General features: G+C 38.8%; 1 protein-coding gene across 1 annotated transcript in view; it reads left to right on the forward strand.

Annotated features, from left to right (window-relative positions):
* ARHGAP15 (Rho GTPase activating protein 15) overlaps positions 1–18,224 on the forward strand; it is a 325,214-nt gene continuing 306,990 nt past the window's right edge. Inside the window, exons 1-3 of the mRNA XM_069861592.1 lie at positions 1–110; positions 273–333; positions 16,182–16,361. Of these exons, the coding sequence (XP_069717693.1) occupies positions 16,197–16,361 (165 nt within the window). The 5' untranslated portion in view covers positions 1–110; positions 273–333; positions 16,182–16,196. The remainder of the gene's footprint in view (positions 111–272; positions 334–16,181; positions 16,362–18,224) is intronic.

An 18,224-nucleotide genomic window follows, 5' to 3' on the forward strand; every position in this document is an offset into this window, starting at 1 on the left:
CTGCAAAAACTAACCTTCTCTATCTGTTGCAATTTAAACAGAGAAGCCGCCTTCATACTTTAAAATTTGGTGTTAATCCAGTCTGGAAGAATTTTGCACTAAACCTGGGTGTAAGTCTCTCACTAGTAAGATGGTTAGCTTGTGCTGTTGCAGGAAGTGGTTTTATTTTACTTTTTTTCCTGCTTTCTTTCTGTCTTTATGAGCTGTGGGAGATTAACCCAAATGCTGTCAATAGACACGTGACCTAGATGTTTTCCGTTTTTTTGAAATAGTTAAAACTGTTGCAGGTTGATGGCAGTTTGAGATGAGACGACAACGTCTGTGAGGCTGTAGGTAAGGAGCCTTAAAACCATCTTAATGCAGTTTAAGAACCCTGTTGCTAAAGACTTTTAAATAATCATAATTTCATGTATTTCGTGTGCGTTCAATTTGGATTATATCTGTTACGTGTTTATTTTATTTCTATTGGCATTTGTGAATTTGAAAGCAATGAGTAACAACGTAGGGGCTACAGGTGCGAAATGATGTTTTAAAAGCAAAATTAATATTAAGAAATTTGTTGCATCCTGTGCAACTATACCTGATCCTATCAAGTATTCCAAACCACTAACTACTTCTCTTATCTCTGCTGGTACTAACTCATTGTCCCCAAAAGGTAGAGAAGGCTTGTGGCACTGTCTGGGAAATGTGATTAGATCATGTTTCCCAGCATTTGCCTTTGCAGTGCAGTTTAGCACTGTTTAATTAACTGGCTTCCCGCTGGTGACCACAAGGAAGGTGATTAGTAGCAGTATTGTAAGAGTTAGTGAGTGGTAAGGATAAGCATCTAGGTGATACTCAGTAGAACAACAGATCGAAGGCATTTCTAAGTAATGTCTTGCCCTGCTTGGTATGAAAATATTTGGTACCACTCTATTATTCATCAGTGATGACAAGAGGACTAGGACATGGGAAGGCATAAGAGACATTATACAAAAAATATCCTTAGTTTGTCTATGGGCACTCTCAATGCTGTTCCTCGTGGGACAGTTCAATGGAGTTTTCCTGGTAGACTGTTTCCTGCATGGAGTTGCTTAGATCCAGACTATTTCTTGCTCTGCTTCAGAGCTGGACAGAAAAAGGTTATGTGTCCTGAGTCTCCATCTCACTCAAAGCTTTCTATCAGAAAAGTTTGCTCTTTTGGTGAGAAACACTGCTTTCTGGCCTTCAGAGCCTTATAAGAAAATATTAATTTAGGAAGATGTAAAATAACGTAATATAATGCTTCGGTTATGGACCATATAAAGGAGTGATAGAATTAGCAAGATTTGTTTTACGGTGGAGATTTGTTTTCCTGGTAACATGCAGTTTGCTGCAAACTTTGCGAGATGCACTCATGTTTGTAGCTGATAGCCTTATCATAAAAAGCAACTTGTTTTTCTTTTGGAAATATGGGTCAGAGTTGAAAAATATCACATGTGGCTTGAAGCTCATTTTAAATTGTGCATACTAATTGGAGACAGATTTTAGCATAGTGTTGTAAGATTACATTTTGAATCTTTTGTACTTTTTGGAGAAAAAAAAGCTGTCCTACCTGCATACGCAAAATAACACAGACAGGGAAATTGTATAACAAGAACATGTTCTATTCCTGGGCTGTGTTTGTAGTAGTTTTTATGTTGCTGTTGCAATGTCTTAGAGTCATTTGAAATGCATTTTCCATAGAGCTGTGAGATTTTGTAAAGCAGTTTGAGCCCTCAGCGTTATGTTTCTTTATTGTCTCCCTTCACTGCAATGTACCTCTTTGTGTCCAAAGGAAATTCATTTAAAAGTAGCATCCCTTGTTCACTCTACCTCTCAATCCAATTACATCTGTAACATACATTTGTTCATTTTCTTTTCCAAATAGAGTGAGCAGCTGAAGCACACTCTGTATTTTGAAGCTCCTGCTGTACGCTATTATTGAGTTACAAAAGATCTTTGTCTTTTTTTGGCAGCATGTGTTGTAGAAACTTCTTTTTACTCTGATGCAAGAGCTAGCATAGCTTGGAAGAGATAGTCCATATTCTTCTGACCAAGCATGAGTGCGTGACCTCTGTGGCAGCCCCTCTCACTGGGTCTGGGATTGCCCCAGCAGCAGAGGTCTGTATCAAACCACAATCTCGGGTATGTTCTTCCCCACCTGGAGTGAAGGAGGAATGAGAAATTAGAATGGTGACAGAAACACATTTGATTCTTCTCCTGGTGTTTGGGTTACACGACGCCACAACCTCCAGTGTGGCGCTACCTCAACAGAAACAGCTGCACGCAGCTCTGATTTGGATTTCTTTATTTCTGATCTCAAAAGATATTTACTTCTTTGCCCTGGCATGCTTCACTCAGTGCTCTAAAAAGTAGTATCCTGTACAAGTAGGATGGAGTGCTCATCATGTTCTCTAGTGCTGTAGTGAGGATGGCTTTTGCTGGGCTGCTCAGAGACTTCAGCCTTGTTCTCTGCTTGGGACTGCTTATCCTATAGACTTTTAGCATTGGGAACTGTTGTATTATAGCCTGCTTCTACTGAGCCGTACAGGGCCTAGGGAGTTATAGGCAGCACTTTCTGAATTTTTGGAGGCTTACTGTGTAATTCTGATACTCGCTGATATTTCTTAACTTGATGTTGAAGTCCATTAATGCTTAGGTGCACTCGTAATCAGAGTGCATCTTGATCCTGTGTATGTTAATGTTTGGGATGATCTCTCTTTGAGACAAAAGAAAGCATCACTTGAGTTCTAGCTCAAGTTTCCATGCCTCACTTTTCTCTTAAGGAAGATTTCCACATGGATGCTTCAAAGCTATTTCTCAGTGCTACAAAGTCAGAGGCTAATACTGATGGATACCATCTATATGAAGATTCTTTGATTGTTCCTTTGTTGATAGCATTAACCTGAAGCAGTGAGATAGGATAAAATTTTGATCCTGCTTTTGAATTTGTATCTTTCATGATAATTCAAGTGCTGTTTTCAGTGCGACAGCAGGTTTTCTTAGCAGCAGGTTTTTCTTACCTGACTGCACAACCTGCACAGAACTGTTCCCTTTTTTTATCCTGTGGTGGCTTCCAACAACTTTTGCCACCATGAAACTAACTGCTGTAATGTCCTCTTAGTCTCAGGGCAGGCCAAAGGCCTCTGGTGCTTTCAGCTTGCTTGCAACAGCACAGTTCCCAGTTGGGTTTGCATTTGGGAACCCATAAGCTTTCTCTAGGTCAGGAGGCATTGGTATTACCTTCTCTCAAAGCTTCTCATGATGTTGATCTGCTTCAACCCGCAGTTTTGATGAATCTTAATACCACTGACAACTCTCTTATCAACATCTGGAGGACAGAGGTGGTTGTTCTTTACTGTACTGTATATTAAGTTTGTGTCTTTGTGCAATCTACACGCCTCTTTCAGTCTTCTCTATTCTGAGAAATACTACAGAAACGTTGTTTTGGAGACCTACTACAAAACAAATGCTGCTAGCTCCTTATTTGCTCAGGGACTTCCTCACTACAGATCTATTATTATCTTAAGGACGAGAACTCTTGTCACAGAGTTTGTGGACTCCCGTCATCACTGTTACAACTTGCATTGCCTTCCAGGCTGGCTGAAATAGGAGCAAAGGACATGCTATTGGCTATTTCTTTAAAGAAGTTGTCTGGAAAAGCAGACCTGTTCTGGGCACAGATATTTAGATGCTGCAGAGTGACCATGGAACAAATCTAACTCATGCTAGATCTCATTCTGTGGATGTAACCAGGTGATGCTGTAGCAGGTTTTCAGTGCATTACTTGGCTCATGCTGAAGTTACCTGGAAGTATCGAGGCCTGGCATATGGAAAAGTGAGTCCTGTTTGCCAGAAACTAAGAACCCAAAACACATGCATGCTTGAAAATTGTGACTTTTTCATCTTAATTTCTCTATATTTTCATTTGCATTGCTTAGCGTGAGAAAGAACCATTTTGGGAATAAAATAGGAAAGATTTAATAGATATTGGTATTCTTCAAATTAGTTTCTAAACTTCTGGAGCTATGTACACATTACATAGTAAAATACTAACTCAGACAGGGCACATATACCTACTGAAGCATTTCTTCAATAAATTAACTAAGCAAGTTTGCTGCTGCTATGGTTAATGGTTAAAGGTTGTTTAAAACACAATATAATACTTCCTGCCAAGTGAGATTGACAGGTATTAAGTCATTCACTTGTAGTTAAGCTGGGTATTGTGGGTTTGTACTGTATTTTCATGAGTATTTCGTCCAAAGCTTGTGCCTGATATACTAAACAGGCACAGTCCTTGAGCAAATGAACTTAAAGTGACTTCTGATTCCTTCTAGAAGACATCCATCAGTTATCAGTAGAACTGCAACACGATAAGAGGAGAGGAGGGAGGAAAGGAGGAAGAAAAAACAGAAGTGAATGTGGCTGAGAGCTGAAGAGACGTGCTTTAAATATGTGTTTGGTCTTTGTTTCTTATTTCTTTTCCTGCCACACCCTGGCAAAGCCACCACTGCATTTGATGCTGAATCAGATACTGAAACACCTATTTGCACCAGATACCAAAGCTCCTAGGGAAGGCATAATGCCTAGCACCTGTACTTGTTTTTCTGCTGCTCAGGATATTACTAAACTCTCTTCCTTTGTGGGTGAGGAGGGAAATGACACAGATATTTTGTGAAGCTCTGGAGTTCTGTCCCCAAAAGAGTCACCTCCATAGCTGGTGAGTCAGTCACCAACTTGCTGTGTGTCAAGTTGCTCTTAGTATTTTTGGTGTTTCTGCTGCAACTTGTGGCTCAGGAAGCACCTGCTGCCTGGCTAGCCAAATGCCAGCTTGGGACAGCCACTTTGGAGAAACTGAGAACTCCATGGTGGGGGAATGGACCTATTGCTGGCAGTGTGTCCCTCTGGTTGGAGGATCCTCAGCCTACATGGTGATGTTGGCTAAAGCCAAACCCCCACACACATTGCAGGAGAGCCTGGTGGTAACACCGTGAACATCCACAGCCAACACCAACAGAAATTTCCCTTGGGTCTCTCAAACAAAACTTGGAAGGCGTTACATCAGACTTTGCAGCTGGCCAGCAGCTTTCCAGCTGCTGCCTGTTGTGCTTTGGGCTCAGTAGTGCAGAGGTTTGATCTATAGGATTAGTGTGTCTGCTACCAGTAGTACACTGCATGCTTGGTTATTTTATTAGCAAAAAAAGCAAAGTATAGTCATCAGTAGTAATGCACAATCAAATTCTTGTGGTGATTTTTGGACTGGGACATTACATTAATCCACCTGCTGTTCTTAGAGCAGTAAAGGAACTAGAAGCAGCCCAAGCATCTCAGTTCTTCCTTGTTCATTAATATTAGGCCCTGGCAAAGGCCAGGAGTGCTTCCAGTCTTAGCAGAGGCTTAGAGAAACTGATCTCTTCAACCCTTTCCTGAATTTGCTTTGGACATTGTACCACTAGCTCTGGACTAAGGAGTTTTCAGTCATGTGTTCCTGAGGCATTCACCATTGCTACAGAGAAATTTCAGTTGGAAAACTTCTTTTCTAGTTTTAATTTTCATCTCTTCGGATCTTTTTTAAAATCTTTCCCAGGCAGTAAGTGAAGAGAGGGAATCTATTAAGATGTGGAGCAAAAACTGTATAAAATAAAAGAGTTAAAAAAAATAAATACAGAAGTCCTTTCTAATCCGAATCATTCTATGATTCTATGATATGTTGAAGTGTAGATCTGTCAGATTTTTTACCAGACTTGTATCATGCACCAAGATACAGATATTTAGAGAATAATATTGATGTGCTACAAGGATGTTTTAAGTCAGTTATGTAGGACTGCAAGGGTTCATTCGAGTTGAGCTCAGCAATTTCAGCCAACAAGGAATTTAAGGAATCCACCAGCTACTCATGTCACCATGCTACCTAATAAACCCACAGTAGACACAACAATGTTGGGGGCAGGTGAATAGTTGTCTCTCTGCTCATTTTGACCGTTGGCATTTGCACATGGATCTGGCACCATTTCACTCTTGTTGTCACTGTTGCTGACCGGCTGCTCCTACAAGGTGCAGCATATCTGTGGTGGGACCAGTAGTCCAGGTAGGCTCTGACCTGCAGAAAGCATACATGCAAGGTTTCTGGAGTCATCTTGAACCATCTTAGTGAAATGAAGTTTTTTCTGGTCCCTCACAAAACATAATTTTTGCGGTAAAAATTTTAGCTATAATTAACAGAGCTTGTGCTAAAACTTCTTGTATAATCAAATAAACTAATTTTTGACACCACATCACCCTTAGTATTTTGCCTTTAACTGAAAGAAGACATCTTATCTACACAATGTGATTTCAGGTACTACCACAGAAAACAAATCCCTTTGTCCTCTCTCCACTTTGCCACGTGGTGCTCAAGAGCAGCACAGTGGGGCAGGCACTCCTGCTGCCTTCTGTTTCACAGCAGAGGCAGCTGGTGAAGAAAGAAAACCAGGGGCCCCATGAAATGCAGAAGAGGGGCTTGCTCGGTGCAAGCCACAAAGAATTTCCTTTTCTATCCCCTGTAGCTTAAAAGTTTTCTCCTAAAATGGTAGGTGTCGTCTCTCCTGCGTTTCACAGCAGTGTCTCTTACAAGAGCCAGGAGCTCTGCAAAAGAAAGTGGAGATGAAGTGTGGGAACAGATTAAAAGTGTCTGGAGCTTTTTTTTCCCCCCTCAGATGGGAAGTGGGAGCAGTGAGAAGAAGTAAGGGAGCAGCTGCAGGATCACAGCACAAAAACTGCTGCAGATCTCTATGGAGGGAAACTGGGAGAGGGTAGGAGTGACTTTCATGTGCGCAGCATGAGGAATCAAACATTATCCTGGGATGCTGGAAGGGAGAGGGCCTTGCTGTTCAAATAAGAGACAAGCCTCTGGTTGTAGACAATGTTGAGACAAGCAAGCAAGAAATAGATTTATTTTAAATTTACTTTATTTTTAATTTAATTTTGAAGTCTGAGAACCTTTAAAGCCTTTCCCATTCAATAATCCCAGGATCTCAGTTTGACAAGCATGTCTTCTGTAGGATGACAGGCATATGGAGCTGCAAAATAGATTAAGACATAGTAAATGTGCATTTAAACCACTAAGTTGAGGTACTCTAAGACACTCTGAGGTTAAAACAACTGCCACTGCTTAAGATTGCTCAAAAAGGCAATTTTTTTGTAGAGAAGGGGATGCTACTGCAAAAACTAAGGACCAGGAGGCAAACTGAGGCATGACTCACAGCTGCTCCAAGTGTTCAATAGTACGTGACTGATTTAGAGGTAGAGTGGGATAAAATTTCTGTGTAGTCTTACTCAGTGATGGATATGAAGTGCTTCCTCCACCGCGGATCAACCAGTGGAACACGTGCATGGACATTAACGTGGTTCAGGTCATGAATGAGTTGTAATGTCCTATCTGAGCTGGTCTTGTTGTAGTTTGTTTATAGAGCACTTTGATTGAAACTGAAATTTTTGTTGCCAAAACTGTGAAAGTTAGAACTTATAGGAAGTTTGACTATTTGCACCAAATTTTCAGGCATTTAAAAAATATTTTTCTAATCCATAAGAAGAGTTCTAACTCTTCTACTTCCCCAGAGAGTTCGGGCTGTTCCAAAATTACCATCACCACATGTCTAATTCAGGTAAGCATGGAAAGTTTGGATGAATATCTGAATCTCTGTGAAGAAAAGTTGTGCAAAATTGAGCTGGAAGTGTTTCAAGCAGACTTACTTTGAAATTTCTGTCACTTCTGCTTCTGCTTGTATCTGTAAATACTGCAAGAATAACCTTTCCCGTAGTATCTCATCACTTCAGATCTGGCAACATTAAAAGTAACAACACTTTTCTGAACATTTAGGCTATAGGAACAGATTTCTTTCAAGCACCGGAGAAAAGTTGTGATTCTTATGTGATCTTCCTGGAGAAAACATTGGATTATTTTTTTTGTTCAGAATTAGATAGCTTTAAACTAAAATGTTACCATGCAACAAGCATTATATTCAGGTGTAAAAGGAGTTTTGATTTGGTCAGTCTGGTGGTGGTTGGAAAGCCATGATTCTGATCTGCACATATCTGCAGTATATAAATGTACAGCAGAAAGGAAGGAGGTGGAAGGAAATTAAATTTTCCTCACCTGATACGTGAGGGCAGGTGAGGAGTAACCAAGTGTTCCCTGTAACACTTCTCAGGTCTTATTTGGTGTTAAATCAATTAAATTCCTGGGGCTCTTTCATTATACCAGGAACTATTTTCTGTCATTTATCTAATGACTAAACCATACATGTTCTGCTACCCAGTCTTGTAGGGTGCATTAGAAGCGTTGCATTTCAAATGATAGTAGTAGTTTGGTTTTTTAATATTGTATAACTATGACCATTATCCATCATTTGTTGGGTTGTAGTCTAGCTTGCACAGCATGGAAAATAGAGGCAGGTGTTGCAGATCAGATGCACTCGAGAAAGAAATGAAATGAGCTGCCAACAAGAAGACCTAAAAGTAACAATTTTTCCCAGGCATGTTCTTTTACATATTCAACTGAATTTCTACTGTGGACGACTGTTTCCAGCACATATGCAGGCCAAACTGTACACAAAGGACACTTTTAGCTTCAAGTTCCACTTGAAGCTAAGATAATAAATTGACGTAGAACTGGAGAATATAGACTCTGTTATGCTATTCCACATGATATATTGGGATAGATGAACTTTTGAAACAACTGTTTCCTTTCCTGAGGCCTTCACGTGTAATATAATTAAGGAACTAAGTGATGCAAGAAGAAAAGTGACCATATGCAGTCACTTCCTGACTTGAAGAAGCTCTTTTACCTTATTATATGTGGTTTTGTTGTTTCCAATAATATCCTATCAATATTTCCAAGAAAGTTTTCATTGGTGCAGGGATATCCTGTAGCCTACAGGTTGTGGAGAACTTCAGTGCTGGAGCTGGATCTGTAGAACTGGATCTGTAGTCATTAAATATGGATGTGAAGAGTCCATCATCGTATCAGAACAAGTTCGGAAAAGTAACTGTCTCCCATTCTCATTCCAATTCTCAGCCATTTCTATTCAACTAGGAAATCATTCCAGAAACAGCACGTCTCTTCCTTGTAGGGTAAAAGTAGCTTTTACAGCTCCCTGATTTTCTTTGTCATCTACTTTTAAATTCTTTGTATAGCAGGGAACAGGCCCTGAGGCATACAACTATCACCTACAAAATTTCAAAATGACACAAAAATGGACCTTAACTCTCCCTGCTTAGATTCTCATTGATAGCCATTGCGCAGATATTCAATTTTTCTGTCTGCATGTCTCTCTTCATCCAATTTCTGAGACAAATTGAACCGCAGTTTGTAAAGTTTACTGATTTTTCCACTGAAACTGCACTTGGTTAAGATATTTTGCTGCCATTGGCTAGAAAGCGGGACTCGATATCAGACTTCTATTATTTGAATTTTATCTTTAGAGTTTTTTAAAGTGTTTAGTGCTATTGCTAGTTGAAAAACAGAAGAAAATCCCCTATAATCTCCATAGCAGTAAGCCACTCCTCATAATTTTAGTACTGTGGTCTATGAGCAGGAAATCACTGAAGCATCAAACTGTAACAGTCTGTAAGTTATTGTGCGGTGAAGACTCCGCACCCATGCAGATACGTGACATACTGTAAGTGGCGAATTGCATCTTCCTAGTATGTGCAGTAACTACTGGGAAGGAGAAAAGAAGTACTGTATTTGAAGACTTTAATTCTTAGGAACTCATTCGTCAAAATAACCTTAGAGTATGTTCTTAGAACCAAAATTAACCAACTTAGTTCCTGATGTACAAGAGTGCAAGTCTGCATCCTTCTCTTTTGCAGTTTGTTATAAAATATATTTCCATAAAGGGGTCCACAATGCTTTGATTTTCCTTCTCCAGTGTGCTTGATGTTACTTTTGCATTGCTGTAGCTCCATTAACTTCAGTGAACCTGAGATTTTCAGACTTTTAAGACCTGTCTAGAACCTACGTCCGGTATTGCACAAATTAGGAAGGAATTATTTTAAATGATAACACACTTCATTCCTACGTAATATTAAGCTGGTACATGAGAGTTATGTAGTTATTACTGATGTGTTATTGTAAAATATAACTCTTAATATAAAAGAATGAAACAAAAATGTGAAATATCATATTCAGGATCAAGTTCAAATCTCAAGTATAAAAGACTATTTGGCATAAAAGTTGTTTAGCAACAGTGTTTGAAGATGTTTTGCTTCTTATCTTGGGCTGCTACCTAGGAAGTTTGCTATGATTTGGGCCAAGCTGTGTCAAGAAATTTGCATTTAGGTCTGTGTTTTGTAGAGAGTGGATTATACACCTCAGAGTACAAATAACATTGTGAATAACGTGCTGAGAAGTGTTGGGCAGTGAGGTGTTGCTATAAACAAAACAAAAACAATGTTCTACTCTTCTCTTTGACCACAAGAAAGCATGGGTAGCTGTACATATCAATTGGAGTTGCCTGAAGAAATCTGTGGGAGATTTCTTTTATTTGTAATAAGTTCTCAAATACCCGACTAGAAGAGTGATTACAAAGACAACCTTTAGAAAAATGAGGTAAGATGACTTCCATAATCCTTCCTCAGTGAGTTGTCTATTCTGAGAGACACCACTGAATGTCTAATATAGGAACAGGTAAAGAAATTATGAGGAGATATGATGATTAATGCTGATAAGCATGTTTTTTTTGCAGGACTTAGGGTGCATCAACTGACTCACTGATGTTTGCTGATGAAATTGCAAGTTTGGTTCATGAGAGAAACTATGCAGCTGAGTTTAAGACATTTACCATTTTGCAGCAGACTGAACTCAGCACAATATTCTGTTTTGTTATCTACCTGATATAGAATGATAAAACTGGAGTGAACACCCAGGCAGTTGTGATGTAACGTGGTGTCATTTCTGATCTCCTGTTTTGACTAGAGACATGACTGATGGTTAAAATCAATGCTGCTTCCTAAGTACAAATTATTCCAGGTTGAATGACATCTTTTCACAAAGGAAAAGGCACGGGAATGTTACATCTGCTTTGTATTTTCATTACAATGGATTTTTCTGTTTGTCTAGTACTAAGATAAACTGGCTTCAGGACTCTTCTGGGCACCAGCCCAGGACACCGTATCCCTCAGCAGCCTTTGCTGTTTGTGTCCATGCCCTGGGCACAGATGTGTGATGTGTTAGTTGTGAGAGCAGTGTGGTGGGGGTGGTTGAAATAAAAAGTAAGGCCAGAGCGGAGTGCAGATGCTAATTGAAAAAAAGCTATGTGGCAGTTTACTTGTTATCCTCTCTCTTTACCTATAGCTTTTTCATCTGTCCCCCTTTATTTCCATCAGTTGTGTGTTTAAGCACTTACTGCCCCTGAGCCATCCTTCAACAGAGATAACGAACAGTGAGGCAAAGGCTAAGAGCAAAACCCAACAGTAGAAATATTTATGTAGGCGTGTTGATTTTAAACACTTCTTTCACAGACACAGCAATATGTTTTCTCCTTTACAAGAATGCTCTGACTCACCATGTGTGTGGCATGAGCTTGTTTTTTTCATTTGTTAGCTCTTACTTCCTCTTCCATTTTTATGGTTTTTCAGGCTCACAGGTCTGGTGTGATGGTGAAACTAGTGCTGATTTTTATTATTCTGTGGTATTGTTGCACTGCATTTCAGTGGATGCTCTTCATATTAAAGCATGGTCTTCAGCAGAGGAATGGAATTAGTTAACATAAGAGTTTAATTTTGCAGTGTTTTTACATTACTGCGTTAACTCTAAGTTCATTATGCTTCTGACTAGATGGTGATACATATACCACAAGGAGTGAAGTTGGAAGAAATTAAAAGCTCATTGTAATAAATACTGAAATACATATATATAAGTGATTAATAATCCTGAATAAGAAATTATATTAATTATGGATAGATCTTCTTCCTTTCTTTAATATTTGTTATAGCTACTTGGTACAAGTTGCTAGTGAATTAACATTTACATTCTGGTTTTCACTGTACATAGCTGTAGGAAATGTAAGCATAGTTCAAGTCAAAATTTAGAAATACTACTATCCTCTTGCTTCTTGAAGAACTAACATTTTGCTTTGTAGAAAACCTATATACCAACTTTACTGATGCTGTAGCAAAACTCATGAAGTACTGTTCTTGGGTAATACCACTGAGTCCACCCATTATGTCAATTTTTGGACAAAGCAACTTTTAAATATGGATAAAAAACTGTTAAATGCAATATGAAACTTCCTCTAGCTCCATGAGCTGCTGTAAGAGGGGAACACATGCTGTCATTGTGAGACAGAAATTGTAATTAAGCTACAAGAGACAGAAGAATGGCAATGAGATGAACAATTCCCTTTTTTTCAAAAAGCTAAAAATTATGATTTTCCTTTTCTCTTAGAAATTATAAATAGCAAAAGGAATGTTTGCTTTTGGTTTGGTTTTCACCAAGAAGTTAACAACATTACTTTGATTCATCGTCTCCTTTCTCTATTTGAAGAGAAAAGGTAGAAAATCATTCTTCCCCATCAAAAAAAAGGGAAATAATTGAAATACTTTCATTGTTACCAACATCAAAACTCTGAAAACTCTACATTTAAAAGAAATATTACTGAAAATTATGTTTAAAATAGTTTTGTGAAGACCCAGCATTTTTTGAGGAAGACTGATATCTGATCTCCACAGTGTGCTGTGCTAGGCTTTTAACCTGAGCTGGATTCTCAGAAACAGTATGACTTCACTGTGTGTACAGAGTTGCATCCGCAATAACTTTTCCATTTTTGATCTCTGTAATACTCACTACTTCCCCACCACATATTTGAAAGTGAACTGTACCCTAAGAAATTGGAGGGGTCTAGGATCTTAGCCATTGATCTGCCAGATATGTAAAATGTCACTTAACTATTTAGTAGCCACCTCACACCTGTGGTTGGTGGCCAAGCTCTGGCTTCAGTCCAGCCTTATTCACTATGAGGACACTGTGCTACTTGCTGGAGCATGCTTGTCTCTTTGCATCTCGAACACATGGACCAATGGCAGCAACCATAGAAGATTTCACATCTAAAAGTTAAATCCAGATGCTGTTTGCCAAAAGGCAAATTAACTAATATTATAATGAACACGGAGCGACTCACAAGAAGTTGCATGGGGCTTGGCAACTCTGCCTCTAAAAGTAAGTGAAATTAACCCCCTTGTAAAACTGGTCCAAACTTGGCCATGGTACTGTAATAAAAACTCAGAAGCATCAAATCATAAAAGCATCAGGCAGGATCCTTTTTCCGGTTTTTGTTAATGTTTTATCTGTTTCCTGATTGTCTTCCCCATTGTTATTTTTTAAAAGTTAAAAAAAAAATAAAAAAAGAAAAAGAGGGCAGAGTATAAGCATTGCCAAATTCTTCTTGCGAAAGCGAATGCAACCCCTGAGTTTGTGGAGCTTATATTCAGGGTGCCATCTACTGGCATGCGAGGCCAATAATGCTGTCAGGACTCAACGGAGCTGGGGCAGCAAAGGATTTCTACCTGGAAAACTTAGGGGAGCAACTTTTGTACCCTGTACTTCGCCTTCACGTTGTGCAAGATCTCCTTCATACTCAGCAAGATCTCACCATGCTCTGCACTAAGACAAAACAAAATCTGATGGAGGAAATGTTGAGGTCTGGGTTTTTCCTTCTTTCTCTTATGGTAGTTCCTCTAATTTTAATATCTCAGAAAGTCTCCTTCTAATATTCTAGTGTGTGTGAGTTAGTTCCAGTTTCCGGGAAAATTAACTAAGGTTCAATGAGGTTAGAATAAAAATTTTCAGAAGTCTTTGCAAACTTGTCATTTACTGATTGTGCTCCTGCTTGAGATTCAGGGCACGACTTTGGCATGCTGTTAAACTTTTTTTATAGTGCATCATGTGCTGACACCACCAGACAGAGTCTACATAATTAAAACTCACAATGCTCCGAAGTAGGGATACGTCAGTTTTATAGGTGGGAGATTTCAGAAGAAAATCTAAGAGATGTGCTCCAGCCAAATATTGGATCAGTGACAAAGCCAGTGTTGCTCTCGTCTCTCAAGTCTGATCAGCTCTCCAGCCTGGAGCCTACTGAAAATCTGTTGAAAAGCAGTTTTGGTTGAATACCAACATGAAATACAAAATGGTTTGACTGAGTTTAGACTGAGGAAAAATAATTTCCTTCTTAGCACTGCTGCAGATCTACTGCCAAAATGGCTGTGTCCCTGCAATTTGGGTTTGAGCGGTGACTGCTCCAAAGGGTGGTGAGGAGTGTCTCAGGGAGAAAGATCACACAGTGCTGTCTCCCAAAGGTCCCTGTAAAGAGTTTTCCCCAACATCATTTACCAGCTCTGTGGCAGAAATAGATGTGCATCCACCTGACTAGTGGGAATCTCCTTTAGCCAGATTTTTCTCCTTTTTTCTTGCTGTGGTTTATCTTCTGAAAGGATATTTGAGCAATTAATTCAATGCAGGAAACAGCCCATAAGGATAAGTTTTACTCTTGCTTTTACTAAAGTTAGTGTTTCTAACATGGTATGTAATGCTGAATAAGTAATGTCTAATACCGAAGCACTACTTTCTTCTCATTTCTCCCTTCAAGAATGCTGCGTCCTCACTTTTCCATATCTCTGCTTCTATGAGTTTAAGTCCCCTTTGAAGATATTCAAAAGCCATCTGGACACGACCGTGAGCACCCACTTCTCAGTGGTGCTGCTTGAGCAGGAGTGTTGGGCAAGATGACCTCCAGAGGTCTTTTCCAACCTCAACCATTCTGCGACTGCATGGCCTCTCATTATTGTCCTCTACATCCAAGGCCGTTCCCTGTAAGGAATTGATTTATCAGAGCCAAGAGATGGTGGATCTATGACAGCTATGTTCTTCCACCACCACAATGATTGTAGTCCTGCCCAGAGACATGCAGTAACGTTCCTCATCTCCCTCTCCCTCCTTCACACTGGTACTGTATCTTCCTCTGCTCTGATACTTTCATAGAAACAGACTTTCTTGAAATATGAGAATTTAATCTTTTAGAGTCTTCAGAGGTTGGGGAGACATTGCTAGAAAACATTGTGCTTTTCAAACCCATTTAGAAAATGCTGATTTTCAACAGTTTATTTTATAAGTACAGTTAAATGGCTTTTCATTTCCCCATCTGCAGAGTAGAGAAACTAGAAATTTCAACTTACATAGTATCTCTTCCTTACACATTTTCTTGTACAGTTACATAGCAATATAAATAGCAAGTTTCTTGTGACTCTTACCATATTACTTCACCCACAATTTATGTATAGTAGTGCCAGGGGAAGGAAAATAGAACAAGTCTTGGACTCTGTCCTGATGTTTTGTACATCACTATCCTGATGTTTTATATGGGAAATATAAAACAACTCTTGCTGTTGGACAATGTTTTTGAATAGCTTGAAAGGAGTTTGTTAAGCTGTACAATTCAATGATTTTATGATTCTATGACTGTACTAACGCTGAGACAGGAGGCTGAACAGCAGCACTGCTAGAGAAGGTGATCATTCTGTTTACATTCCTCTGGTTCCTCTGAGGGCATGAAATCTGATTTACTCAGCCATTTCCTCATTTCAAAATTTTAAAAAATGAACATAGAAACAAAAATCCCATCCACACTGTCAGTCGAATTGTAAAAATTAAAGGAAATTCATTAGGTCTGAGTTTGAATCTAGGACTCTAGCAGGGCTGCAGCGTGGCCCTACAACACGCTTGTAACATGTATGCATCAAACTGTGGAGGTAGGATATGTTAATTGGCTTCACAGCATGTCGTTTTCTTTGCAAGATTTAAAATGTGTAGTGTGAGCAGGGCCAAAGACAAAGTGTAGTGGCTGCCAGCTGGACGTGGCAGAGGCTTGCAGGGAGATTACACCATAGAGGAGAATGGCTTTTGAGATAAGGATAATCTTTTACATAAACTAACTCTTCCAAGGCAGTTTGGATGGGTGAGTGATAAGGACAATAATGAAACTACAGGCTGACACAGCTGATAGTTATCCTGGTGTTCAAAGATGATCAAGATCTTGCCAGCAAGATAACTCAGCTTCTTCTCCTGACTATAGTAACATAACTGGCATCACCGTGTTTTTGTATGAAGGCTCCCTAGATTAATACTCTTATTCTATGTTCTTCAGGTTAATCCAGTAACCATGGAAAGGTCTACAACTTCAGATACAGCCTCTGAAAAGCCTAATCCTTCCCACCACAGTACAGGAGCTGTTCAAATGAGGATCAAAAATGCCAACAGTCACCACGACAGACTGAGCCAAAGCAAATCTATGATTCTGTCCGAGAACGTGAAAGTCACTGAGCCTGTAAGTAAAATACACCTCGTATTTTCTGAGTCTTTCAGCTTTTAAAAATTACAGAATTATCTTCTTAAGTGTGGTTAAGATACTCATTTCATGGTCATCTCTTGCAGGGAGAGATTTAATTGCACTATAGATGATTTCAGGAGTATGTCTAGGCATTGGAATAACAATTTTCCTTCAACGAAAAACAGAATTTGGCTCTGATGGGTGGGAACGCAGCATCTACTCAACATTTCAGCTACCAAGTGTTACAGTACTTAAGCATGGCTGCTGTAAAAAAGTAGTACTTACAGTAACAGATATAGGCCACAATTTCTTAAAAGGAAAATGCTGAAACTAAACAAAAGAAAAGAAACTGAAATTACAAGTCTGCAAGTACAACTTTGTAGTGACAAAAAAAATAAGGTTTGCTGTAAGAATGAATGAATTGCAAAAATCAGAGGCTGAAGTTATCCTGTTATTGCAATAGTTGAACGAGTTCAGTGATTTTTATCCATCCTCATTTTTTTTTTTGAAATCAAATAGTTAGTGATGAACTCTATTGCCAGTTTCATCCCTGCCCCTATACTCCTTCTGAGCTACTAAACAAACTGATTGGTATGAGTCTCCCCTGGTTAATTTTCTTCCATAATGGTGGCAACTTGCAGCTGAGGCCATATGATGTTACAAAATTATTTATGCAATGTTAGCCACTTTTTGGACTCTAGATCTGTTTTGTTCTCAGAGAATGCAAATGAGGGGAAAAAAAACTCTGTTAGCAAGGGACAGAGTCCCAGGTCTCAGTCACTTCTCACAACCATGCCAACCATTAATTTTTTTGGTTTGTTGGTGTAATGGATTCCTATGAAATATTCAGCTTTCTAACAAAGTTATTAAATGGAGGAAGCCTACCATAACAGCTGTATTGTCTTCCTTTTTACTCAATGTTCAAACTCAAAATTCAGACTTATTTAGAAATACATTATTTTAATCACTAATTTCTCTGGTGTAGCTTAGCTCATTTCACCTTATATTTCTGGGGAAAAAAAAAATCTGTCTTGATCTCAGCAGCTGATAAGATACTCATTTACCTTCCATTTGAATGGTTTTGTTTGCCTCAGACACACTGTATGTGTTTCTTCTTTTTTATCTGACATGAAATGCTCCTCCATTACAAACCTGAAATGATGCTTATAGTAATTTACTGGGAATACTATAATGTATTATCAGGGAGAACTGTACCTTTGAAAAAGTTTAAAAGTTAAGTATATTTAATGATGCCTAACATATTTTATTGGCTGTGTTTAACAAAAGGCACTAGGCTGCAGTTGTTTTTGACAAGCATGAAAACATCACAGCATGAGACTGCAAAAGGAATTATGTAGAGAAATTACAAGTGATCCATCTCTCAATGAATTATCCACCTCAATAGCCTGCAGAACTCAGCTACCAATTAACACCTACTTTATTACATGTTGGGATGTACTTAATAACTTTCATGTGTTTATGCACTATTACCTTGACTGATGCCTCTTGTACAATTAGGCATAATTGGCATATCAATATGCAAAAGTTAAAAGGATTAACCCTCTTAAAACTAATGAGCATTTCTGTATCCAGCTGCTAAATGAGACAAAATTAGCATTTTTCACTTTTGGGCAGGATTTTATCATGCAGTTTCTCATTGTTGATATTACCTTGTTACATAACTTTAGTTTTGGGGATAGTATGCTGGACTGTTAGAGAGCAAGGGTTCTAAAAAGTTAAATTAGACATCAATATTCACTGCTGTATTCCAATAACCATAGCAGGTACAATATATGTTCATTGGCTGAGAGCTGAAAAGTTGCTTTGTGTTACATTTGTTTGGTAACTAATTATATAAAA

This window comes from Phaenicophaeus curvirostris, chromosome 7 (genome assembly GCF_032191515.1).
Source record: "Phaenicophaeus curvirostris isolate KB17595 chromosome 7, BPBGC_Pcur_1.0, whole genome shotgun sequence".
In the NCBI taxonomy this organism is placed as follows: Eukaryota; Metazoa; Chordata; class Aves; order Cuculiformes; family Cuculidae; genus Phaenicophaeus; species Phaenicophaeus curvirostris.